General features: G+C 46.0%; 2 protein-coding genes and 1 long non-coding RNA gene across 7 annotated transcripts in view; 2 read left to right on the top strand and 1 right to left on the bottom strand.

Annotated features, from left to right (window-relative positions):
* The first annotated feature begins 223 nt into the window (after positions 1 to 223).
* tirap (toll-interleukin 1 receptor (TIR) domain containing adaptor protein) lies at positions 224 to 20,324 on the top strand. 3 transcript variants are annotated; one of them, XM_069894431.1, is made up of 4 exons: positions 224 to 579; positions 4,312 to 4,420; positions 10,979 to 11,530; positions 14,330 to 20,324. In XM_069894431.1, exons 2-4 carry the CDS (start codon positions 4,414 to 4,416, stop codon positions 14,416 to 14,418), a joined length of 648 nt encoding a protein of 215 aa, XP_069750532.1. In that variant the 5' UTR covers positions 224 to 579; positions 4,312 to 4,413; the 3' UTR covers positions 14,419 to 20,324. The 3 variants fall into 3 exon arrangements, with proteins under 3 accessions (XP_069750532.1, XP_069750531.1, XP_069750530.1); XM_069894430.1 differs by having other exon boundaries at positions 224 to 644; XM_069894429.1 differs by having other exon boundaries at positions 224 to 644; positions 4,281 to 4,420.
* Positions 10,972 to 23,488, bottom strand: LOC138741005 (uncharacterized). Its single transcript, XR_011343264.1, has 3 exons — positions 22,691 to 23,488; positions 14,705 to 14,800; positions 10,972 to 11,502 (listed from the first exon to the last, which is right to left on the bottom strand). It is a non-coding gene; the product is annotated as an uncharacterized lncRNA (long non-coding RNA).
* The window catches only part of dcps (decapping enzyme, scavenger), a 115,236-nt gene continuing 110,624 nt past the window's right edge, over positions 22,802 to 27,413 (top strand). The window contains exon 1 of one of the 3 annotated variants that reach the window (XM_069894426.1): positions 22,802 to 23,133. In XM_069894426.1, the coding sequence (XP_069750527.1) occupies positions 22,942 to 23,133 (192 nt within the window). In that variant the 5' untranslated portion in view covers positions 22,802 to 22,941. The remainder of the gene's footprint in view (positions 23,134 to 27,413) is intronic. The other 2 variants (XM_069894427.1, XM_069894425.1) reach the window with 2 other exon arrangements.

The raw sequence follows: 27,413 nt of genomic DNA, 5'->3' as shown, positions 1-27,413 counted from the left end.
TCTCCCCTCTCTCATCCTCCTGCTCTCCCCGCTCCCGTTTTCCTGCTCCTCCTCTCCCCTCTCTCTTGCCCCCTCCTGCTCTCTCCTCTCCTCTCCTCCTCTCTCTCTCCACCCCCCATCCCCCCATCTTTTCATGCCGGCACCTTCCACCTGCCCAAGGCTGTCTCGGAGACGTCTGCTGTGCGCATGCGCGTTACGGACGGTTTCGGCGCCTCACCAGGAAGTGAGTGACGGATCGGCTGGAGCTGCCGGCGCAGCGTGGCCGGGGACTCCGTCCCTCCTTGCAGCTCGGGCTCGGGCTCGGGATACTTTAGTCGGCTACGCCGAGGATCCCGTCTCAGTTTCGTGGGGACGGATCTTTGCACCGATCGGCCCGGCTCCCTTCTAGCCCGGGGAGGGTCCAGAGGCCCTCTCCCCTCCGCCACTGAACCCAGGCAAGCCGCAGGAGGCCGTTCGGCCCACCAGCCCTGCGGACATTCCACCCCTCGCTTCCATCGGGCCCAGTGAACCTCCTTCGGGCGCAGTGCGAAGGTGGGGATGAGCCGGGGACCGTGTGACGTTGCCCTGCCAATACTGGAGGTGGGTGGACCCCGAAATAATGGGATCAGTGTCCGCTGCAACATTGGGATCGTGGTCTTTGTGCTGTAAGCTGATTGAATTTAAACTTCCTTTGGTGGGGTATAAAACCGGAGGGCTGCAGAAGAATTGTAAATGGGATGTGCCATCACCAACCCACATCCCACTCCAGTGTATTTCTGATGGAAGGAAGCAGCTGGAGATGGTTCAGCCTGGGCAACTCTTGCAGGGACGCCCAAGCACGGGGGCTGATTGACCTCTGACAACCCCAAGCATCCTCCTTTTGGGAATAATGCCTCACTTTTGATTTGCATTGGTTCCATCAGGGTGGCCTTGGTACCATCCAGGATCTCCAGCGTTGTACAAGTCAGCGCTGTTGGTCCATGTCAGGGGGCACGGTTAGCCTAGCGGTTATCCCTGTTACAGCGCCAGGTTCGATTCCAGCGCTGTCTGTAAAGTGTTTGTATGCCCTTCCTTTGTCTGCATGGCTTTCCTTTGGGTACTCCGGATTACTCCCACCTTTCAAATACGTATGGGGTTTGTAGACAAATTTTTGTTTTGGGGCAGCATGGGCTCATATGGCAGAAAAGCCTCTTTGGTTCAAGGCTGCCGTAAGATTGGGAAGAGGAGATACCAGGCCCTGAAGTGGGGAGAGGGGAAGCACTGGGGAGGGGCCAAGTGTATTGGATGCTGGACAAATGGAGCTGGACAGACATTGTCCAGGACTCTTATCACCTCGGCCCTTCGCAGCCACTCTTCTACGCTTTGTATCTCCCCTTCCCAGGCAGAGAGTGTGTGGAATGAGCTGCAAGCTGAAGTGGTGAATGTGGGCTCCATTTTGACATTTTGGAACCATTTGGGAAAATGCATGGATGCAAGGGGTATGGAGGACTATGATCCAGGTCAATGGGCCTAGGTGGAATAATAATTTGGCACAGACTAGATGGGCCAAAGGCCCTGTTTCTGTGCTGTAGTGCCCTGTAGTTCCTCATCTAGACTCGGTTACAGGTGTTATGTACTAGATCTGAAGCAAAAGAAGTTGACCAAGACAATAGTATCTTCAAAACAATCATTTTTATAACATTAACACTTCTTAACTAACTCTAGCCTAATCTCACAATGCACAAATGTGTGTCTCTGTAGCAAAACCAAAACCATTAAAGTTTAAGTTTTTTCCTGAATTGATGATTTTAAACTTCAATTAGTTTTGTTTTGAAACTCAAACTCTTTAAATTGTTGCTCAACAGCTATTATGGAGTAAGTGTGAGGCGTCAGACTTCTCAAAACTCACAAATTTCTTGTAGAGTAGTTTTCAGAGAGTTGTTTCTTCATGTGAGTGGGAAGGGAAGGTTGTAAACCACTGCTCTAGACCCAATTGTTAGTGAAACATTTTGCTGAGAAAAATTGTCATTGGCCAATTTCCTTTGGAGTTATGAAACTGTGCACATAACGAGTCAATTAGGTACAATTAAAACAGTGGTTTTCAAACCTTTTTCTTTCCATTCACATATCACTTTATGCATCCCTCACTAATCTCAGAGCACCTATGGCATAGGGAATACCTAAGGTGGAATGTGAGTTTTTAAAAAAAGGTTGCCCACCCATGTTCTAAAAAGCCTCCATATCCTTCTCTCAATGTGGTAACCAGGAATGTTTTATACAGCTGCAAAGTAACTTCCCGGTATTTATACTCAGTGCTCCAACCAACAAAGGCATGCATGCCCTCTTCTCCACTCTACTTACTTGTGTTACTACTTTCAGGGGACAGTGGACTTGTTCCCCAAGACCTCTCTGTACATCAATGCTCCTTTGGGTTGGGCCTTAACCTTCCACAAGGCTGTTGGACTGGGTTCTATGCTGTGGTGTGGTGGAGGTGTGTGCCACAAAAGCATGCAAAGGCAGTCCATAATGCAGAGGTGAATTGTGCTCCACGGTCTGAAGTTATGTGCGTCGGGACTCCATATCTAGCGATCCAATCTGACGCATGTCTCAGTGTCACGGGATGGCCTCTGACCCGCGCGTGAAATGGTCTACGACTGTTAGAACGTATCTCATGTTTTGAGATACTGGCAATGGTCCGACCAGGTCCACATGCATGTGTTCAAACCGCCTGCGTACCGTTGGGAAAGGCTGAAGAGTTGCCATGGGCTCTACTGGGAGTTCGCACGGCTCCAAAGGAAGATTTGTCTGCATTGTCCGCAGAGATGGTTTATGGTACGGTCCTTACAGTTCCAGGGGACATTCATTTCGTAACCAACTCTAACCTGGACATCCTTCAGCAGCTTCGACATGGTGTCGCAATCAGCAAACCTATTCCTACCAACTGGCATGGAACCCCTAAACAGCATGTGCTCCCACCGCTCCTGTATGCTGATTTTGTTTTGGTATTCAGACAGGTTCCAGGAGCTCCGTTACAATGACCATATGAAGGCCCTTTCTGCGTGATTAAGAAGGATGGGGTTGTGTTTACTTTGGACATTGGGGGGTCATTTGCAGCTGTTTAGTGTAGACAGACTCAAGCCTGCCCATGTGGATCCCACTTCACCCATTCAATGCCCCCAGCCCAGACAGTAAAGGTGTCCACCTAAGGCACACGCAGCTGGTGTTTTAATTTCTGGCGACAGTTCTGGGGGTGGGGGTGATACGGCGGCCGAGTGGGCGCACATCACAGTATTGCAAACCATCGCCGGCGCGGTTCTGCGGGCATGTGGAACCATAATACAGACAGCTGAATACTCACCTAATGGACCGCACGCAAGCAGTACTGCGTGCCGAGGAGTGGCCTGTTGCTCTGCTGAGTCTCCTGCCTGAAGGCATGGGACACTCATGAGGCTTAATTTAAACCTGCCAGTCCCGTGGATCGGCAGCAAACTTGTAGTGACATTCCACCTTTCCCTGTGGAGCCCGGGACATGTAGTATATAAAAGAAGCTGAATAAATCAGTCTTGTGTTGACTAACTTGGTGTGTATGTGTGCGCATTGCTTTAGTAGCTCTACCGAAGTAGCCGCTATACTGCCACATTTTCTATAGCCTCTCACACAGATTTCCCCATATGGAACACCTCACACTTATCCATGTTAAACTCCACTGGCCATTTCTCCTTCCATATTTCCAACTGAACTTTATCCTGCTGTATATTTTGACAAAATCCCTTACTATTCATCAATTTTTGTGTTGCCTGCAAACTTACTGATCAGCCCATCTTCACTTTTGTGTAAATTATTTATGCATGTCGTAGTGGCCTTGGTCATTTTTGAAACCACATCGTGTGGATTGAATGAGCTGGAGACTGACCTCTGATCTGCTGGGAATCACAGGAATAATCCGAGATTGATCATTATTTGACCCTTCTGGCTGAACATGGCTGTGAATGTTTCATCCATTTCTGAAGAAGTCACATGTGGGACTCTAACTTCATTGAGAATGTGGATGTTCTTGGAGTCTCCACCCCTTCGCTGCTTGTACTGTTGTGCCAAGCTTCCAGGGTACGGTTTAGGTGTGGTGCAAGATTCCCTCTGTGTTATCTTGTCATTGATCAGTTACAACCCCGCGAAGTGGTTCCATTGCCATTTTAAGCCTTCTGAGTCCTCTTAGTGGTTTAACAATTTTGTAGGCGGGATCTCTCTCCATTGAGAACCTTGTCTGTTTGCAGGTGTGCTGATGTGCATTATCAATTATTTAACCATGTCTTTCTGCTTTGAAGATGAAGTCACCATGCAGTTGTATTTGGACAGGAGGATCTCCTGCTGGTAACCAGTACTGGAAGCTGAAGAAGGAATTTTCTCCACTGTCTGTTGTCGTCTGGTTGTGTGTCAGTGCATGCGGCTCAGGATCAAATGTTTCGTAAGTAAACCTTGTTGAAATGTGCAGATCCCGTGAAGCCATGTGTGCTCAGGATGACCAACAGCTTACATTTGGTTTACTTGAGGCTTGATTTGTACATTCTGAATGCTTCGAGCAGAGGAGAAGGTAGAGACCAGTCCTAAACCACCCTGAAGTGAGGGGAGGAATAACCGACTTCCCACAGCACTTTTCATGTTCTTTTCAGGACATTCCAAAGCACTTCACAACCCTTGAAATATTCTCAGTATGTTATCACTGTTGAAATGAATTGCAGATACCAAGTTCACACAGTAAGATCTCTAAAACATAAATGTATCAATGGCCAGATCATATGTGTTTTTATTACAAATATTAGTCATGACATGAGACAAAGCACCCCTTTTGCATCTTGAGAGAGCAGTAATATTTCATCCAAAAGATAGCATTAAATGTGCAGACATCCTTGGGCATCAGGATTTTGGAGATGAAATATTCCAGGAGCCTTCACTTTTCGAAGAGATAGGTAAAATAGAAGAAAGGTGGGGTCATACTTGTTTTAAGTAATGTGATGAAAAATAGAGAGGGCAACACTTACAGGGCCAGTGACCAGGGTTCGAATCTGTCAGGTGTTTGTACGTTCTCCTCGTGTCTGCATGGGCTTCCTCCGGGTGTTCCAGTTTCCTCCCACCCTTCAAAAATGTACCGGGGTTGAAGGTTAATTGGTGTATTTGAGCAATAATGGCTCACGTAAACACATCGAAATGCTGGAGGAACTCGGCCAGTCTTTAAGCATCTATAGAAGACAAAGATATTTTGCTGACGTTTTGGGCCTGAGCCCCAAAAATCAGAAAAGGCAGAAGTAGGAAATATATCAGAAAGTCTCCGAATTCAAACAATGGGGGAGGAATCAGACCAACAAAAGGTGTTAATTGGCTATGATAAGGGACGAAGTGGAATTTATCACGTCTCTGAGAAAGGAGACAGGGAGCAATCACTGATACAAGCCTACAGCAGGCAAGGCTTCCTCTGCTATATTAACGACTACTTTGGTGCTGCTTCATGCTCCAATGGAGCTTGACGATTTTATTCACTTTGGTGCCAACTTCCACCCTGACCTCAAATTCACTTGGTCCATCTCTAGCAACACTCTCCATTTTCTCAATCTCTCTGTCTCCATCTCGGGAGACAAACTTTCGACAAACATCTTCTACCAACCCACCAATTCCCACAGCTGCCTCGACTACACCTCTTCTCATCCTGTCCCCTGTAAGGCTTCCATTCCATTCTCTCTCAGTTCCTCAGTCTCCATTTCATCTGCACCCAGGATGAGGACTTTCATGCCAGATCATCAGAGATGTCCTCCTTCAAGCAACGTGGCTTTCCCTCTACCACCATCAACTCGTGCTCACTCGCACATCTGCCCTTGCCCCCTCCACCCCCACGTGCAACAAGGACAGAATACCTCACCTACCACCCTTCGCATCAAACACATCCTCCACCGTTTCTGCCACCTACTACGTGATCCCACCACTACACATTTATTCCTCTCTGCTTTCCAGAGGGACTGCTCCCTCTGTGACTCATGTCCACTCCTCCCATCAATCGTCCCCTTGGGACATACCCCTGTGACCCCAGGAGATGCTCCACTTGTGCCCACACCTCCTCCCTCACTATCATTCGGGACTCCAAACATTCCTTCCAAGTGAAGCAACATTTCACTTGTGAATCTGTAGGGGTCATCTGCTGCATCCGGTGCTCCTGCTGTGATCTCCTCTACATCGGAGGGACTGGACGCAGACTGGGAGATCACTGTTGAGCATCTTGACTCTGTCCACCGCAATAGCGTGGATCTCCCAGTGACTTACCATTTTAATTCTCCATCCCAATCCCTTGCTGACATATCTGTCCATAGTCTCATGCACTGCCAGACTGAGACCACCCGTAAATTGGAGGAATAACACCTCATCTTCTGACTGGGCACCTTCCAAATGGGTGGCATTAATATCGACTTCTCTGGCTTTCATTAAACTTCCCACCCCCTTGCTTCTCCTGTTGTCTCCATTTCCTGTCTCCCTTTGCAGATGATAAATTTTCACCTAGTTTCTTATCACATCAGTTAACACCTTTTGTGGATCTGGATTCCTCCCCCATTGATTGAATTGTGAGACTTTCTGATCTATCCTGCTTCTGCCTTTTCTCATTTTTTCCTTGAAGAAGGGCCCGAAATGTTGGCAATATTTCTTTAAATTTTTCAAATTAAAATTTTAAAATTTAAATTAAAAAATTTAGACAAACAACATGATGACAGGGCATCTCGGCCCATGAGTCCGTGCCACCCAATTTACACGCAATTAACTTACACCCCCCGGTACATATGGAACGGTGGGAAGAAACCGGAGTCCCCGGGGAAAACCCACACAGACACGGAGAGAATATACAATCTCCTTACAGACAGTGTGGGATTTGAACCCCGGTCCCGATTGCTGGCACTGCCAAGGCGTTGCGCTAGCTGCTACGCCTATAGATGCTGTAAAGACCGGCTGAGTTCCTTCAGCATTTTGATGTGTTTACTACAATCACAGCATTTTCAGCCTTCACCCAGTAAGGGCTCATGGGCCAGACGAGCCTCTTACTGAGCTGTATAGCTAAATTTTAAAATTTAATGTTAATACAGAAACTAAAGAAGTAGATCAAGTTTGAGAGTAGTGACGAAACAGCAAGGGGTAGAAAACTGATGATGGGGTCCACAAAGCTCCAAACAATGATGAAAATGTGGGTTAAATCCAGAAAGGAGATGTACATGCACCCTATGTACTTGTGTTATTTGGACCAATATTTTGGGTCAAATTTGGGGGGGGTCAACTTTTCCACCGGTCATACTTTTTACTACAGTAAATTACTGGCATCGTTCAAGGCCTTGGGAGCTTGGATGGCCGGGACCAGGTGATAAGTCTGCGTTTGGGGTGTCTGCAACTCAGGATGGGCCGCTGGATGAGGCTTTGTAGGAAGTGTGTGGCTGTGGTGTCAGGAGCTCTGGTGGGCGAGTGGCTGAGGCAAGGATCCATGGTCAGGGCGGCCTGGAACTCGGATGGGTGGGAGGTCACAGCCAAAAATGTTGGGGTGGGGAGGGGGTGTGGGGGTTGACATTTACTCAGGATCAACTATTACATGGTAACATAGAGTTCAACAAGAAAGCCTGCAGATGCTTTCATTGTAGTTTACTGAGTAATGCTGGAGAAACTCAGCCGGTCACACAGTGTTCTTTATGTAGCAAACGTTTCGGGCCTGAACCCTTCATGAAGATATGAGCAAAAAGGAGGACTGAGCCTGAACAAAATAGTGACAATTTATTTATGATGATCATTTAAGGAACAGTGATGATGTATCATAGAATTTTGCATTCCAATTGGAAATTATTTTGTTCATTTTTAAATTGGAAAATAAATATAAATAAAATAAACTATAAACATGAATGGTGACTATTAGTGGATTGGAAGGTATGAAAGGCACAATGGTAAAACTCGCCACAATCTGTGGCTAATACATGTCGTATTAGACAATTAAATAGAGAAAACAGACCAGCTGTTGCAGTCAATGGAAGTTAAAGATAATATTAGATCAAAGGAACAAGTTTATAACATTGCCAGATGAAAAGCAGCAAGTCTGAATATTGGGTGCATTTCAGAAAACAGGACAAGTCATTGATTTAAAAAAAGGGAAGGATGCTAGGTCAAAATCAGTGTGTGTAAAGCTTCTGTTTTTAGGTAAAAGGGAAGCATTTGCTAACTTTGATGTGGCTGCTTTACAAACTGAAACATGAGGAATTGTTTTGGGGAATAAGAATTTTGCAGAGAAATTAGATGAATACTACTTGAACCTGTGTTTTATGGAAGAATTAACAGAAAATCTAGTGGCATTTTCCCTGCTCACTTTGCTTTACAGGTTTCTCCTGTTCAGAGACCTCCACACTGTAATTTCATACCTCTTTGTTGATTTGCAAGGAATTTTGCTCCCAGATTGATTCAAATGACATTCATCCCAAACCCCAAGATCCCTTTGACCCCAGAATCTTAACGGTGGCCCATGAATTTCAGCCAAACCAGATATTTTCAGCTAAGCATTTGGTTGTCTGATCATTTAAATTGAGATATACAGCATGGTAACAGGTCATTTAGGCCCACGAGCCCATGCCTCCCAATTTACAACCCATTAAGCTATATCCTCCTGTACATTTCTAAAGGTGGGAGGAAACCGGAACTCCCGGGGAAAACTAAGCATACACGGGGAGAACGTACAAACATCTTACAGACAGTGCGGGATTCAAACTTCAGACCCGATTGCTGGCACTGTAATGGCGTGGCGCTAACTGCTATTCTAACTGTGCTGCCGTCTGCTGGTTGTGATAGAATATTTGTAAATGTTTTGGGGAGATAAATTGGTAAAATTAGAGTAGGTTACATACACATACTTTAAAACAGATCTTATTTGAAATACTGAAGAATTCATATTCATTGACTTTACAGAAACTATGGAGAATGCTATGCACATTTCACAAGTAGGTTCTAGTTACTTAAACAAAAGTTGTTTTTAATTTTCTTTCAACATGAAACCAGAATCAAACTTTAACTTATCACTATTAACTTAACTACCCCACTTAACCCCCTTCTAATTCTAAGTGCACATGTATGTAATGTGTGTGTAAATTTAAGAAAAGTTCTTTGGTTCACAGTTCAATCTCACTTCTCATTCTTCCACGTTCACTGGTTGCAGGCAATTCTTACTGTGCACAGAATTTAACATGTATAAAGTTCACCAGGCTTTGGTGATTGAAAGGTAAATGTTTACCGCTCAGGAAGGTTCTTGTAGGCTTTCAGAGAGAGATTTGTTGTTCCAGATTTCCACAACTGAGGTACCACCATTAGTCACCTCAATGTCTTGCTGATGAAATTTGCCCCATCAGGTTTCTCCAGCTGATAACCTCTTTCTTTCAGGCTACCACAGAGTTCCTTTCTGTTCCACTTATTCCAAGAGAAACATCAGACAGATAGCACTTCCAGCCATCCACCACTCTGGAGCTTCTGTTTCAGTTCCAACAAGCTTCTCCTGGGTTGTTACAGCTTTCTGTCATACACAGTCAAAGACTCCCTTCTGTCTCTCTCTCTCTATATCTGAGATTCAAACTGTCAACAGCATGTCCTTCTCTCTCTCACTTGCAACACCTCTGACCTTCTCCAGCAAACAATGGGAGTTAGTCTTTTACTCCCATATGTTGTTTTAGGTAAACAAGAACCTCTCAATGACCTCTGTGTGAGCACTTGCCGAGAGGTCAAAAGCCTTGCAAAAAGGTCCAGAACAGACAACCTGGCTCTGGCTGTTCTTCCAAGACAATAGTCCATTCATTTCATGACATTATTTCAATTAGCACCTACCTGTGAAATGTGCATAGCATTCTCCATAGTTTCTATAAAGTCACTGGATATGAATTCTTCAGTATTTCAAATAAGATCTGTTTTAAAGTGTGTATATGTAACCTGCTCTAATTTTACCAATTTATCTCCCCAAAACATTTCAAATATTCCATCACAAGGTTTACACCATGCTTGGGGGTAATTAAAAAATCACCACCCAGTCAATCTACATTTTTAATTTGGATTCCAGCTGTTGACTGAAGGCCCGCCCAGCTGTAGAAGCTTTACATATGTGATGGTAGTGAATGAGGTGTCTGCACTATTCAGCACGTTACAATCACATTGTCCTTTACATGACTTAAACTCCTTTTGACCATTTATCACTCGCTTTACAATTGGCTGTTCTTAATAACTCTCCTAACCCAGTTTAAAGGCAGTAATTTCAGTTACACATTGCAGTCAAATGTTATTTATAGCAAATCCCTTTAAAATAGAGAAGAAATTAGTCCTCACCAGCTAATTACGTCCTCCCTTCCTGTCACATAATGGAAATTGTTGTTCCTGTTTCCCTGGGCTGAGCTGTTGCCATTGTTATAAATTCTGATTTTTCTTTAAAATACAAATGTAGTACTTCCCCTGCACCTCCTCCTCCCTCGTACCCTTCTGCACCCACGTACCCCACTTCTCCCACCCTTCCCCTCCTCCTGCCCCACTCCTCTCCTCCCACCCCTTTTACTTCCTCCCACTCTCCTCCCACCCTCCTCCTCTCCCACCCCTTTCTACTTCCTTCCCCATCTCCCACCCCCTCTCCTCCCCCAACCCCCTTTCACTCCTCTCGCACCTTCCCTCTCCACTCACCTCCCCTGCCCCCTCTCCTCACGCCCCCTCCTCCTGCTGTCCCCGTCTCCTCCCGACCCCCCTCTTCCCGATCCCCCTTCTCCCGCCCTCCCTCTCCACCTGCCCTTTCCCTCTCTTCCCAACTCCTATGCCCCCTGCTCCTCCCGCCACCTCCTCCCACCCTCCCTCTCCTCCCACGCCCTCTCTCTCCTCCAGCAGCCCTCCCCACCTCCCAGCCACAGATGATGCTGCAGCCAGCGTTTGCATCCTGCAGAGGCAGGTCAACAGAAAACAAAGAATGGAGGAAATCGTAAACAATTTCAATGCACAACAGGTTTCTTCAGGTGGTTCAGGGACTTCAGGAGGAACAGGAACCACACTCTCAGCTCCAGCCCACAGCCAAGTGACAAAGCAAGAAGTCCCTGCAACCAGCCTATCGTGGAGGCCACCCCATCTTGGAAATTTGACAGCAAAGCTCGTTGGAGCAAGGAGTATGACTTGAGCATTTGCCACGCTGAGGATGATATAATCTACGTGGAAAATCTGGTGTCTTATCTGGAACTGCAGCCGCACAGCCTTCGCTGCTTCTTGCAGATCAGGGACTCAGTTCCAGGGGGTGCCATGTCCACTGAACTCTGCCAAGCCGTCAGGGAAAGCCACTGCTGGATATTAATCATTTCACCAAGCTTTCTCAAGGACCCATGGTGCTGGTACCAGATGCAGCAGGCGTTGTCTGAATCTCCCACAGCCAACGGACGGGTCATTCCAGTTCGGAAGCAGCTGGAGCGGAAGGATTACCCACAGGAGCTTCGCTTCATGTATGGCATTGATGTCAGGCTGGACAAGGATAACGGTTTCCTGAAGATCAAGCAGGCGATATTGTACTGTGAGTACCACGTGTTGTGTACATCCCTACGAGATGCTTTCAGGCCCCCTAACTCCACAGGAAAATTAATTTGGGGTGTTGCAGAGGAGATTATGAGGTCCACCAGAAACCGTGAATATACTCCAAAAAAAGACCAATTTGCATTCTCCATTGGCAGGAAGGATTTACACTACTTAGAAAAATGTCCCAGGAAGACATAAGGAAAAGCAAGTTGGTGTGATCTGCATTGCAGTTTCTGAAAGCTTGGTTGTAGTAGATTAAATTACATCTCATTGACTTACAACCCCTGTTCACTTCGAACAGTGGTAGAAAACCCATGCAGATACGGGGAAAACATACAAACTCCTTACAAACAGCTTGGGATTCAAACCCCGTTCCCGGTCACTGGTTCTGTAAAGACATTGCACTAACCATTACACCCACTGTAACCACTACACCCACCGTGTCATTACACCCACCGTGTCGTTACACTCACCGTGACTGCTACACCTACCATGACCGCTACACCCACTGTGCTGTTACACCCACCGTGTCGTTACACCCACCGTGACCGCTACACCCACCGTGCCCATTAAACCTACCATGCCCATTAAGCCCACTGTGCCGCTACACCCACCATGCCTGTTACACCCACCGTGCCGTTATACCCACCATGCCATTACACCCACCGTGCCACCCTTTGATTCCATCATGACTTTTAAAGGCAAGTTGGATGTGCACTTGAAAAGGACACATTGTGGAGGTGTGGGGAAAGATGAAGGGGGGAGGGGGGGTTTTATGGATAGTTCTACTGAAGAGCTGCTGCAGGCACAAATTATGTGTGTCTTTGCTGAACTGGGCTGTTAGGGTGGTTGGCAGAGGGTGGGTCAATCTGGGGTGCTCATGTGAGACTCTATGAAGAGGGACTTGGGGCAGGTTGGGAAAATGGGCAAAGAAGTGGCAGATGGAATACAGTGTAAGGAAGTGTGTGGTCACGCACCTTAGAAGGAATAAAGGCGCAGGGTATTTTCAAACTGGGGAGAAAATTCAGAAACCAGAGGTCCAAAGGGTCTTTGGAGAACTTGTGCAGGATTCCCTAAAGGTCAACTTTCACAGTGAGTCAGTAGTAGGGAAGGAAAATTAATTTGGAGAGGAGCAGATTATAAAGGCTGAGGCTTTATAAGGTGTTAGCCAAATCACATTTGGAGTATAGTGAGCAGTTTTGGTCCCCAGATTTAAGGAAGGATGTGCTGACATTGGAGATGGTCCAGGGGAGGTTTACAAAAATTATTCCGGGGATGAGAGGCTCAACGTTTGAGGAGTGTTTAATGGCTCTGGGACTGGGCTCGCAGGAGTTCAAAAGGATGACGGGTGGGATCTCCTTGAAACCTACCAAATATTGAAAGGGCTGGATAGAGTGGACATGAAGAAGATATTTCCAGTAGTGGTGAGTCTAGGACCAGGAGGCACAGCCTCAGAATAAAAGGACGTCCCTTTTGAACAGGGAGGAGGAGAAATTTTTTCAGCCGGAGGGTGGAGAACCTGTGGAATTTGTTGCCACAGACGGATGTGGAGGCCAGGTCATTGGCTAGATTTAAAGCCGAGGTTGATAGATTCTTTATCAGTGTGGGTGTCAAAGGCTATGGGGAGAAGGCAGGAGAATGGGGTTGAGAGGAGCAGTACTTCAGCCATGATTTGAATGGTGAAGCAGACTCGATGGGCCAGATGGTGTAATTCTGCTCCTATCTTTTGTGGTTAACGCAATGCTGCTACAGCGCCATTGACCTACGTTTGAATCCGCTGCTGTCTGTTAGGAGTTTATACGTTCTCCCTGAGTCCACATGAGTTTCCCCCTATTTCCTCCCACGTTCCAAAGAAGTACGGGTTTGGTGTGTTAACTGGTCACATGAGTGTAATTGGGTGGGAACGGCATGTTACCAGGCTGTATCTCTAAATTAAGTAACTGGTGGAATTTAGGGGGGGAGCTCCACAGCTTGGGGTTTAAATGGCAATAGCAGTACTGGGATCACAGGCTGGGTACGCACATGAGGCCAGATCAAGCAAAACATATGGCTCAGCAGATCAGTGCTGTGGGGGGTTAAAGTGGATGAGGAGAAGATGGATATGATGGTGACCAGGAAGTACTCGGAAGATGCGAGTTAAAGTGCCTGAGCAGAACATTAAAGGTCAGCATTGGGATTTAGAAGCAAAATGGTATTGGTCGATCATAAAATTACTGACTGCATCTCCACGTTCAGCTTGAAATCATATACTGAAGTTCCCCTAATGTCATGGCAAATGAGTTCAATTCAAAGCTGCCTTGGCAGTAGGAGGCTGTGGAGATGTCCGGGAACTGGGAAGGAGGGAGCACAATGTTGTAACTAGTAGCAACGAGCCGCAGAGTACAGCCAGGCTTTTTTGGCTATGGCCCCCTGAGGACTCTGCTCAAAGTTTAGTTAGTTTCTTGTATACATTTCTCCCACTGACAACGTGATTTTCCTTTTATGATTTCACTCCATATCCCAACCCCCCACCATGTACTGTGGCCTCTGGGGATGCCCGATGATCCTCATTGAGAAGGGCTGAGCTAGTCCTTTGTGGAACCTGCTAAGTACATGAAGGGCCATGCATAGCAGGGACAGGGGTCCAGCTCCTGTCGCCCCTGCCCATAATAACAGCATTCATGTAGCCCACAGAATAGTGAAGCTCCTGTAATGCGATACTGGCAGTACTGTGGATGTGATGCATGTCTCGCAGTCCTTCCCTGCCAGTAAGACTCTGGAACGCTGTGGAAATTGGTTGGTATCTGTTTGTCTGCAGACCTTGAGGAGCTCTGTGCGAAGGACAGGGAGGAGCAGCAACAAAGGGACTCTGAGAACCTGGTGGATGAGGCAACACCACAAGCCTGAGTGGAACTTCGTGAGCGAACAAAGAGCATGCACTATTTCACCCTTGCTGAGTTGGGGTACTGGAAGTGGAGGAGATCACTGCCAACAGTTAAACTTGAAAACACACACGTGTTGACTTCTTGCCATGGCATATGTAATTGTCTGACTGTCATAGAGTTTTACAGCTCTTGAACTGACTCATCAGCTGTTGACTACTCAGGTTAGTCCCATTTGCCTGCCTTTCGCCCATCTCCCTCTAAACCATGTATCGGTCGAAATGTCCTATGAAGGTGACAATTGTACCCACCTCTTCAACTTCCTCTGGCAGCTCGTTCCACATCCCCATCACCTTCTCTGTGAAAGTCTTCCACCTAGGTTCCTTGGTAAATATTTCCGCTCTCACCTTAAACGAGAAAAAAAAGCCCCCTATGTTTAGACTCCCCTGGTGAAAAAAACTTGACCATTCACTCTGTGTGAGTCTGTCTGGGCTTTACCTGCTTCTTGTAAGCTGCTAAAAATGTGTGTGCACTAGTACCTGTCTCTGTATCATTTAATGACGGTCCAGTGTCTGTCATTCCGCCCCTGATTCTGCAGCCCAGGCGTGTGAGTGTTTACCACTATTCATTGAAAACTGACACATCTTTAGCCTGATGCTGATGTCTGGAGGGCAAACCTTTGCTGAATCTCAGTGAAACACATGGCTGCACCTTGGAAACTATGTGTTTTCGTGGACTCTCTGGTCCAATGATGTTCCTCCACGTACGGAGAAATAATAGAGCTTTCACCTTCTGCCATTTTGCCCACATTCGATTAAATGCGGCGCCCAATAAAACCAAAGACTTGGCCTCCACATCCGCCTGTGGCAACAAATTCCACCAATGACAACCTCATAACTATATTAATTGTGATAAGTTTTTTTTCCTTCTCCCTTTCTTCCCTTTTCTTTCCCTTCTTTAGTTCTTACTTACACATTATTTTTACACCTTTATATGTAGTTTGTCGTCGTTCTTCGTTCTTACATCTCTTCATCTCTCTTTCTGTCCTGCAGGCGTTCTGCAAATTCTCGTGCTTTCTCCGGATCCGAGAACAGTCTGTTTTGCTCCCCGGGATAACTATTTTAAGCACAGCTGGATATCTTAACATAAATTTAAAATCTTTTTTCCATAGGATCGATTTTGCTGTGTTAAACTCCTTCCTCTTCTTTAGGAGTTCAAAACTTATGTCTGGGTAAAAAAAATATTTTTTGACCCTTGTATTCCAATGGTTTTTTGTCTTGCCCTTGCCCTCTCCAATATATTTTCTCTTCTCGTGTATCTCATAAATTCTACTAAAATGGATCTTGGTTTTTGTTGTGACTGTGGTTTTGGGGCTAATGTTCTGTGTGCTCTTTCTATTTCCATTCCTTCCTGTATTTCTGTCATTCCCAGGACTTTTGGGATCCATTCTTTTATAAATTCTTTCATATTTTTGCAGCCTTCATCTTCCTTTAGGCCCACTATCTTTATATTGTTTCGCCTACTATAGTTTTCCATTATATCCATCTTCTGAGCTAACAACTCCTGTGACTCTTGAAATTTTTTTCTTTTCATTTCACAAAATTCTAATGTCAACCATTCTTTTAATGCTTTGATTTCTTCTTCTTCTTCTTCTCCTTCTTGGAGCGGGCTCCTCTGTCCACGGCACCTCCCTGCCTCTTCATGCAGGTAAGGCCTTCTCCTTTCTCTTCTGGCATCTTTCCTTCTTTTTTTCCCCATTGTTTTTGCTTTTTCCTTCTTGGGTGCCATTTTCTTTCTTTTCTCCACACCTTTATCTTTTATTTGTTGTGTTTTGTGTTTCTTGAGCTTTGCGTTTTCTTCACTTTATTTCTTCTTTTCTGGAGAGGGCTGGTATTCTCCTACCGGCCACTACTCCCATCACGTTACTCCTCCCTTAATTGTGATAAGTTGAAAGATTCACATCATACAACAGGTTCAAACAACCACTGATCTAAATAGTCATGCAATTAGAGTTGTGTAAATTCCAAAATGTACTCTTTATATTAAGATACCAGTTGCTTGAGATGAGCCTGACTGGGGTTAACGCAACCTTTCTGGAGGAACTCAGCAGGACGAACACCCTCAGTGGGAGGAAAGCAATGGTTGACGTTTCAAGCCGGAGCTCTCCTTCAGGATGTATCAGTTCGAAAGTTGGCCATTCCTTTTCTCCCACTGAATGCTGCTTGACCCTTTGAATTCCTCCAGCATGTTGTGTTTGATCCCAGATTCCAGTGCCTGGATTTCCTTGCTGGGCATAGACTTGGTGAGTTTTTCTCTTGCATTCCTGAACCATGGTCTTCCTCAGTGTTAGATCCCTGGAGTCACTGCTGCCTGTTTTCATGCAAAACACCTTTTTACACATATCTTCACACACTTTCTGGGTATTTGCTTCATTTTATTTTATAACCCAAGTTCAGTCCTTATCTATCCAACTCTGTTTTATTTTAAAACCCCTTCAAGTTCCTGCTGGCGCCTTCCACCACACCTTGGTCACTGGTTCCTTGACAGATTGCCTGCTTTTGCAAAAGGCTGCCCCTTTCAAAGGGTTAATTCCCAACACATTCTTCTGTCAACTGGAATAGTGGCATGGTTCACAGGACTATAATGTTGCTTCAACTATGTTCTGATGTTGATACTGGCAGGTGCCAGTTAATGACCACAGGGTTCAGTGGCTCCCAACATCTCTCTCCCTTGCGTGCTCCCTCTCTCCTACTCTCTATCTCCCTCTTCCTCTCCTGCTCACTCTCCCTCTCCTCTCCTGCTCACTCTCCCTCTCTCTTTTGCTCCATCTCTAGGCCATTTCATGTCAGCCCCTCTGCCTGGAGGCTCGCTACAAGAACGAATAGAAAACTTAAAATTTACCTTTCAGACAGCAGCCCTAAAAGGCTGATCCAGTGTCCGATTCATATCCAGAGGCGCCTCGTAATGCCCTCCGGAGTCGATGGAGGTGGGGTGACTGGTGCCTTAGCGCCACCATCATAAATACGCAGCTGAGCAATGGCCGTCTTCCCTACCCATCATCCCTCACACAGCTGGAACTGCTCTGAGGTTCCCAGAACAGTTCCAGCTGCGTGGGGGTAGGGAAAATGGCCATTTCTCTGCTGTGTTTTGAGCCGCAGAGCGTGGCCCCGACGGCCGAAGCAGCTCGGTGTGGTTGTCCCTGCCCACATCGTCTTTCCCCTGACGGTTCCTCCTACCCCGTTGGTTCTGATAGTCCCCGCTACCCCAAGGGCTCCCGCTGCCCCCCGCCCGCTGCCTTGGAGGGAGAGGGGTCGCGGGCTGATCCTAACCAGCTGCTCATGGCGGCTGTCCATTCAGGTCAGGCGGCAGAGAGCGGCGCTCCACTGATTATCCTTCCCCGAGAAGGGTTGGAATTGGAGCCTCGGAGCCGGCCACAGCGCATTCAGGAAGGTACATCTTTAGCTGTAAGGGCGAAGAACCTCCACCTTTACAGACGGATGTTTTCCCTGCTTGAAAGTTCCTTCTCTCAATCCCTCTCTCTTGCACCCTCTCCCTGAGCTTGCTACAGTACTATATCTTAGACTGCTACAGTTCTAAATTCCAGTGGTCCTGGAGAATAAGTCAATCGCATAGCAGTTTATTGCCCAGCCAGCTCCTGATGTAGCTTAGTTGTTGACTCAACCATCCCAAGAGGCACTTACTTTGAGGTGTTTTTTCAGAGGTTTGGGATGGAGTTGTGCCACTATTCACAGTGCCCATGGCTCCTCAGTGCCCTTTGGCGGTTAGCCAGAGAGGTTGAAGCCCCAGCCTTGATCCAAACCTGAACCCAGAGCAGAATTCCAGAGGTGAGGGGAAACAACTTCTCTTGGCACCAAGGCAGCCTGTGACTGAGTGAGGAATCATGGCACTGAGGGGAAACTGAGGAAGACTTCACACCAAGGAAGATGGTTGTGGGTGGTGGTCAGTTGTCAATCATCCCAAACCCAGAACCTCCTTGCCAGTTCTGTGAACCCCTCTCAGCCTGATAATCACCTTTTTTCATATCATCACTAAATGTAGTGATAAGTAGTTGAGGTCTCAGTGCTGATCCCAAATCTGTGTCATTTTACCATTCTACCTCATCAAATACCTTTTATAAATCCAAATGAACTGTTTCTGCTGGTCCCTCTTTTACCACAGACTTGTCGAAACTTTCACTAAATTGTGCTGACTCTGCCTTAAGATTTTCTCAATGCTCCATTATTCCCTTATTTGGGGCGGCATGGTTAGCGCAACACTGTTAGGGTACGAACCCCCCGGTGTCTGTAAGGAGTTTTTACATTCTCCCTGTGTCTGCATGGGTTTCCTCCAGGAGCTCTGGTTTACATCCACCTTTAAAAAGATATGGGGGTTGTAGGTCAATTGGGGTATTTGAGCGGCACGGGCTCGTGGGCTAACAGGGCCTGTTTCCATGCTGTCAGTCTAAATCAGTGGTTCTCAACCTTTTTCTTCCCACTCACATCCCACTTTAAGTAATCCCTATGCTATCAGTGCTCTGTGATTAGTAAGGGATTGCTTAAGGTGGGATGTGAGTGGGAAGGGAAGGTTGAGAATCACTGCTCTAGACTGCTCTGAAATATTTTGCTTGAGAAAAATTGTCATTGGCCCATTTCCTTTGGAGTTATGAAACCGTGCACTTAACGAGTCAAGGAGGTACGATTAAAACAGTGGTTTTCAAACTTTTTCTTTCCACCCACATGCCTCCTTAAATAATCCCTTACTAATCACAGAGCACCTGTGGCATAGGGAATACTTAAAGAAGGATGTGAGTGGAAAGAAAAATATTGAGAACTACTAGTCTAAATTAAAATTAATAATGGACATGTATTCCTCTAATAATAGCTGTTAGGCTAATTGGGAAATTGTTCCCTGCTTATCTTGAAGAGGGGTGCTGTGCTGGCGATTTTCCAATCCTCTGTGACCTCCAAGCTTTGAGCTTTGGGATTCTACTCCATCCTCTTTACCTCTGCACCCTGCTCTGCAGCCAGAAAGGGTTTGTGCCCAAGCTGTAATCTGTCCACCTGCCAGGAGGGAGCAGTGTTGAGCCTCAAGCAGGAAGCATTGAGGCTTGTTCTGACTGCAAATATTCTGGGAGAGTGCACCAGGCCCGTCTAAATATGAACAGGGGTGCAGAGTGGAAGGTCCAGCCAACAGGGAGCAAGTTATTGGCTCCATTCGGAAGGAAGTGGGGTCATAGAAACATAGAAAATAGGTGTAGGAGTCGGCCATTTGGCCTTTCAAGCCTACACTACCATTCATTTTGATTATGGCTGATCATCCACTCAGTACCCTGTTCCAGCTCTCCCTCTATATCCCATGATCCCCCTAGTCCAGGGTGTGTGGAAGTGTATCCTGATCTTTGGGCACCTGGTGTGGTGACAGAGGGATGAATCAGTTGTGGGTAGTCCTGGGTGTAACCTGAGCGACTGTTCACAGGCAACAGGCCTAGGTACCCCTCACAGCATTGCTGGAGGCTGTCAGTGATTGGTGGGTATCAAATGTTAAATTTAAATTCAGACGTATAGCACGGTGACAGGCCATTTTGGCTCACTAGTCCATGCTGCCCAATTTACACCCCATTATCCTACACTTCTGGTATGCTTTGAACGGTGGGAGGAAACTGGAATCCCTGGGAAAACCCACGCAGACAAGGGGAGAACATGCAAACTCCTCACAGACAATGTGGGATTCAAACCCTAGTCTCGATTACCGTAAAGGCGTTATAATATTTGTGCCGTCCCAGACGGGAGAGTGAGGTTTGCATTACAAATGTATGATAACTGATTACGTTAAGAAATTTAATAACATTATTTGTTATGAAAATATTGACTAAAATATTGTATTTATAAAATTTGTTATTTTTTTCTTAATAAAAGATATTTTGCATATGAACTCAAGTTGTGGTTACATAAACATGCTGGAGAAACTCAGCAGGTCACGAGGCATCCAGAGGAAGTAACGGGAAACCAGTGTGGGGAAAAAAACAGGGTGGGTTTTAAACCATTTTTTGGCATCAGTATTTACTCAGGAAATTGGCAGAGTGTATAAGGAAGGAAGGGAAACAAACAGAAGAGTCATGGAACATAGAGAGATTAAAGAGGAGGTGCTTGCTCTCTTACAGTGAATAAAAATAGATAAAACCCCCCTGGGCCTGACATGAAATTTACCTCAGACCTTGAGGGAGACTACGGGCCCTGGCAGAAATAGTTAAAATGCCTTTAGCTATGGGTGAGGTGCAGGAGGATTGGAGGGTAGCTCGTGTTGTCCTGTTGTTTAAAAAAAGGTCCAAAAGTAAACCAGGAAATTACAGGCCGGTGTGTTTGACGTCAGTAGTGGGTAAATTATTGGAGGATGTTCTGAGAGATCATATATACAAGTATTTGGACAGCTAAGGGCTGATTAAGGATAGTGAGCAAGGCTTTGTGCGGGGCAGGTTGTGTGTTAAACATCTTATAGAATTTTTAAGGAGGTCACCAAGAAAGTAGATGAAGGAAAGGCTATGGATGTGTCTATATGTGCCTTTGACAAGGTCCCACATGGGAGGATAGTTCAGAAGGTTCAGATACTAGGTATCCATTGGAGAGGTTGTAAACTGGATTTGAAATTGGCTGAATGGGATAAGGCAGAGAGTGGTAGTGGATAGTTGCTTCTCAGACTGGAGGCCTGTGATTAGTGGTGTGCCTCAGGGATTGGTGCTGAAACCATTGTTGTTTGTTGTCTTTATCAATGATCTGGATGATAATGTGGTAAATTGGATCAGCAAGTTTGCTGATGACACTAAGATTGGTGGTGGTGTGGACAGCAAGGAAGGCTTTCTAAGCTTGCAGAGGGATCTGGGCCAACTGGAAAATGCACCAGAAAATGGCAGATGGAATTTAATGCAGACAAGTGTGAGGTGTTGCATTTTGGAAGGACAAACCAAGGTAGGACATACACAGTAAATGGTTAGGCACTGAAGAGTGTCGAGTAACAAAGGGATCTGGGAATACAGATACATCGTTCCCTGAAAGTGGCTTCACAAGTAGTCAGGGTTGTAAAGAAAGCTCTAGGCATTTTGGCCTTCATAAATGATAGTACTGAGTACAGGAGTTGGGATGTTATGGTGAGGTTGTACAAGACATTGGTGAGGCTAAATTTGGAGTATTGTGTGCAGTTCTGGTCGCCAAACTACAGGAAGGATATCAGTAAGATTGAAAGAGTGCAGAGAAGATTTACTAGGATGTTGCCGGGTCTTCAAGAGTTGAGTTACAGGGAAAGGTTAAACAGGTTAGGACTTCATTCCTTAGAAGAAATAGAGCGTAGAAGAATTAGGGGACATTTGATAGAGGTTTACAAAATTACGAAGAGTATAGACAGAGTAAATGCGAGTAGGCTCTTTCCACTTAGATTAGGGGAGATAAATATAAGAGGACATGGCTTTAGGGTGAATGGGAAGGTTTAGGTGTAATATTAGGCAGAACTTCACTCAGAGTGTGGAACGAGCTGCCATCTGATGTGGTAAATGCCAGCTCACTCTTAAGTTTAATTAGATAGGTGGGAAAGGTCTGTGGGGTTATGGACTGGGTATAGTCAATAGGACTAGTGGAATGTTGTTTTGGCCCAGACTAGAAAGGCTGAATGGCCTGTGTTCTGTCCTGTATAGTTTTATGGGAAGAGTGAGATGAGAGCCCCACATAGGATTGGGAAACTCGGTAGAAGTGAAACAGGATGGACAGTGGCAGTTGATGCCAGACAAAGGGAGAAACGAAGGAGTCTGCAAAGGAAATGAAACAAGATAGTTTGCAGATGCCATGATTGTGGTGAATACACAAAATTACTGGAATAACTCAGCAGGTCCTGCAGAATCCTTTGGAGGCAAAGCATTTCAGGCCTGAGCCCTTCCAAAATGTCGGTGATAGATCTTCGTCTTCTCTAGATGCTGCAGCACCTGCTGAATTTCTCCAGCAATTTTGTATTACGTGAAGGAGGAAGACGCAAGGTGGAGTGGGTGACAGACAATAGTGGAATCTGCAAGTGGAGAGTGGATAAAGAGAGACCGGATGGAACTAAAAAGAGAAGGGGGTGATGAAGAGGAGAGAGCAGAAGAATACACTGAAGATTTCGAGTTTGATGATGATTGGAAACACATTTCATTTGGAGTTCAGTTTTGTATGGGGTCAGATGTAATGTGGCCAAGCTGCCAGGGGCCTCTGCCATTCCGACTTTCAGCCTGCAGGAGGCAAGGTTGTTCTCCGGGCACCAGCCGGCGGCGTACTCACTGAGTGAGAGGTGAGCCAACCCCGCCGACAGCGGACAGCCTGCAAAGCCGACCTCCAGGCGGCAGAGGGCAGTGTCCGGGCCGTGAAGCGCTCCTCCGGCCAGTAGGCGGCAGGGCACACTGGAAGGTCGCCAGAGGAAAAAGGGATCCCGATCTTCAATAAACCGCCGTCTGATTGGTCGAGCTGAGTAACGCTCTTGTTCATTCGTTGTTACACGTGGGGCAGAAGAAACGGCGGGCGTTTGATGTAAGATGGCGGCGTGTGTGAGCGATGGCTCGGTAGAGCCTGAGATAAAGAAAGCGAAGCCGAGCGGCAACGGGAACGAGGAGAAGGCGGAGGGGCCCGCGGCAAGCGAGCGCAGCACGTTCAACTTGCACAGCTTCCGGCTCGAAAGAGTACTGCGGGAGAACGTGCGGGACAAGACCATCTTCCTTCACGGCAAGGTGGGGGCGGGGCTGGACATGGGCAGGGAGGGTACGTGGGCGGGGCTGGAAATGGCAGGGAGGGCACGTGGGCGGGGCTGGAAATGGCAGGGAGGGCATGTGGCTGGGATATGGGCAGGGAGAGCACGTGGGTGGGGCAGGACATGGGCAGGGAGGGCACGTGGGCGGGACTGGACATGGCAGGGAGGGCATCTGGGTGGGGCTGTATGTGGCTGGGGAGGGCATGTGTGTATCGCTGGATGTGGGTGGATCAAAGCATGTGGGTGGAGGGGCAGGATGTGGACAGGCCCTGTGGAGGGAGTGGGAGCTCTGATAAAGTTTGGGAACTGTGAGAGTGACCTGGTCTGTGCATGATGGAGGTGGGGCATGTGGGGAGGTCTGGGCTGATGGTGGTGGGGTCATTAGGATAGGCAGGGTCTATTGTTAGGGGCGGGGTCAACTGGGGCCTGGGCCTTGGGATATGTGGGGTCTAGAGATGGGCAAGATGATTGGGGATGGGTGGGATCTGTGTGAGGGGCACGGTCTGTATCAGGGTGCAGGGCCTGGCCAAAATGGAAATCCATGGCTGAATCAAACCATCTTTAGATTTCAGATTTATTGTCATGTACATGACATCACATACAATCCTGAGATTTTTTTCCTGTGGCTGAGGCTGAATTACCACTCACTGATAGTGGAAAAAAAATACATTATACAATCTACACATGTAAACAAACTGTGCAATACAGAGAGGAAAAAATAAAGTGCAAAATTAAGAGTTTTTAAATAAATCTCTGATTGAGTTTGTGGTTGAGGAGTCTGATGGTGGAGGGGTAGCAGCTGTTCCTGAACCTGGTGATGCAAGTCTTGTGGCACCTACACCTCTTTCCTGATGGTAGCAGTGAGGACCCCCACCACCAAGGCCATGCCCGCTTCACTTTGCTACCTTAGGAAAAGAGGTACAGCAGCCTAAAGAAGAGCACTCTCTGGCACAAGGACAGCTTCTTCCCCACTGCATCAGATTCCTGAATAATCAATGAACCAAAGACACTGCCTTACTTTTTGTGGACTATTTTTATTTATTTTTGTTCGCTGATTTATGGGTGGCACAGTGCGCATAGCGGTTAACGCAATGCTGTTACAGTAGTAGCGATTTGGGCTGTGTTTAGAATCCCACACTGTCTGTAAGGAGTTTGTACATTGTCCTAGTGTCTGTGTGGGTTTTTTCTGGGGGCTCCAATTTCCTCTTACCCTTCTAAAACGTACTGGGATGTAGGTCATTTAGGTGTAATTGGGCGGTATAAGCTAATGGGCTGAAAGGACCTGTTACCATGCTGTATGTCTAAATTAAAAAATATAAATGTTTGCACTGTGATACTGCTGCAAAACAATAAACATTATGACTTGTTCACGACAATAATTTCTGATTCTGAACCATGCTGAGTCCTGGTGAATTGCATAACTAGGGAGTTGGATTGGGCTTTAAACTAAAACATAGTGGGGTAACATTTTGAGCTGCTCGTGGTTGAGCCAACTAGGGAAAAGACAATTGTCACAAGATATAGGAGCAGAAGTAGGCCAATCAACCCATCGAGTCTTCTCCGCCATTCTACCATGAGCTTATCCATCCTCTCCCTGGCTTTCTCCCCGTAACGCTGGATGCCCTGACTAATCAACTACTTGTGAATCTCTGCCTTAAATACACCTAATGATCTCACTTTCACAGCCATCAGTTCCACAGACAAACAGACCCTCTGGCTCAAGAAATTTATCTTTATCTTTGTTTTGAATTGACGCCCTTTTATCCTGAAGTTGTGCCCTGTTGTCCTAGACTCCTCAACCATAGGAAACAACCTTCTACACTTTCAGCATTCAAAATGTCTCTATGAGGGCTCCCCCTCATCCTTCTGCACTTCAACGAGTTTAGTCCAAGAGCTGACAAATGTTCTTCATCTACTTACCCTTTCATTTGTAATATAATTCGAGAAAATCTCTGAACCCTCTCCAACGCCAGCACGTCCTTTCTCAAATAAAGCACCCAAAACTGTACACAGTGCTCCAAGTGAGACTCACCAGTGCCCTATAGAGTCTCAACATCACATCTCTGCTCTTGTACGCTATCCCTCTAGAAATTAATGCCAATGTTGCATTCCCTTTCTTCACCACCAACTCAACTTGGAGATTAACATTTAGGGTATCTTGTATGAGGACTCCCAAATTCCTTTGCACATTGGAATTTTCTCCTCATATAAATGGAACATTAAACAAGCAATGAAAGTTGGTGAGTCAACGTGAGATCCCATCCGCGCATGTGCAGCCATTCCAGACCAGAAGGGAGAAGCCACTGAACTTAAATGAACTAAACTAAACAAACCAACCATAACACATACCTGTGACTGAACATATTTATTGCAACCAAAACATCTTTATCCATAAACAAAAAGAAAAAGGGGAGGGAGAGGTGGGTACGTTGACTCACCAACGCCCATTGTTTGAATAATAATCATCAAACTTCGCACAAGTAAGTGCTCGTTTAATGTTCCACTATTCTTCACAATGTATGTTGGTTAGCCAACGTGAGAGTTTGTAGCTCAGTGGCTTTTCCCCTTCGGGTGGTCCGACAGACCATAATCAGTTCACTGGGTCCCCCTTCCACAGCCTTATTCAATCTGCCGCATGAAGGAGGGAAACTGAAACTCTGCCCCTCTGAATTTAAAGGTTTGCTGTAGAACCCATTAAAGGATCTCTCATTGCTCCATCCTGCCTGGCGAAGGATATCCCATATAGGGACCTCGGCTCTATTGGCTGCTGAGGACGCTGCCGCTTGAGTTGAATGGGACCCAAACTGAGAAATATGCACTCCAGCCACTCTCAAGACCTCCCACAGCCATCTGGCCAACATCTAGGGGGTAGCCCGCTGATGCGATTTTTTATAACATATAAAGAGGTATTTCTCATTTAGTCTAACATGTTTTGTACATACAATGTATTTTTTTAAACAATCCAACACCCATAATCTTTCATCTTCGTATGCATACAATTAAAATTTTGTTCCAATCCTCCCTTGCCTGTTATGTTTCAAAATATCTGTAACTTGAATGCTTACACAGTCCTCCTCCCAACAATATGAATGTGAGACAAAGTTTGTACCCTCTGGGCCGATGTCAAGGTCACTAGCATTATCAACTTATGGGACAGGCTATGCAAGTCCAAACTGGAAGTTGATGAGAATAGCCTTAGATAGTCCAAAACAATCTTTACATCCCAAATTTCCTTATATTGGGGTACTGGAGGACGCAAGTGGAACACTCCTTTCATAAATCTTTTGATCAGGGGTGATTCATCATCTTATAATCAGAGTCCTGGAGTGTCAAGAAAGCAGCCAAGTGCACTCTTTGCTGTATTCACTGCACTGTAGCTGTCCCCCTGCCCATAAAACATATTGGTTAGAAAACTCAGTACACCTCTGATAGAGGCTGAATGTTTATTCAGTCCAATTTGGGCACAGTACTTTTTCCATTTCCCCACATAGGAGGAATACTGTTTAGAGTAGACTTTCTCCAAGATGCCCGCGAGCATTTATGTCGATCCTCACTCTCCGATCCTGCAACCTAACAGACTTAAGTGAGACAATGGATGAGATATCTTTGATACGGTTGGATTAGCAAACCTCTGCTTTTCGTGAATACTGTTACGAGCCTGTAGAGCTCGTCGAAAAATTCAAAGACTTGTTGATCCAAACCAAGGCTTTTATTAGCAAAAGACAGGAGCTCTTCACAGGTGGCTGACCAGTCCGGAATGATCCGACCTGGCTAGGGACACAACCCTTTAAGGCCCAGACAATAGGCGTGGCTTAGCTCTCAGCCAATTGCTGTAAGCACAGTCTAGATACAGTAACTATATACACTATGTACATTGATGATAGATCTGTACTATCACAGAGCCCAAAGGACCCCAAAACCCAGCAGCGATAGAAATTCACCAAGACAAGTAGTTACTTAAACAAAAGTTGTTTTTAATTATCTTTAAACTTGAAAACAGAATTGTTACAAAATCAAACCAGCAACCACAAAGAAGGCATATCACACAGGGGTAAAGATGAACAATTACTTTATTAACAAAAATTCACCTTCAAACTTTAATTCAAAATCCCCCCTTTTATAACAATGCCAACTGGTTACTATGAAAATTTCTATAACAGTGTAAAACTAATAAATTTTTGAGCCTAAATATAACATATGTAAAAAAAGTCTAAGTTATATTTCCAACCAGCCCACAGAAAAACTTAGACACAAAACAAA

The sequence above is a fragment of the Narcine bancroftii genome, chromosome 8, assembly GCF_036971445.1.
Source record: "Narcine bancroftii isolate sNarBan1 chromosome 8, sNarBan1.hap1, whole genome shotgun sequence".
NCBI classification, from domain to species: domain Eukaryota; kingdom Metazoa; phylum Chordata; class Chondrichthyes; order Torpediniformes; family Narcinidae; genus Narcine; species Narcine bancroftii.
The sequence above is the reverse complement of the archived record's forward strand: the minus strand, read 5'-3'. Positions and strand labels throughout refer to the sequence as shown.

What these genes read in the sequence shown, in the direction of transcription:
- tirap (XM_069894431.1), top strand. An exon ending in CAAGCAGGCGATATTGTACT is followed by an intron (nt 11,531 to 14,329) that starts GTGAGTACCACG and finishes GTTTGTCTGCAG; the next exon opens with ACCTTGAGGAGCTCTGTGCG.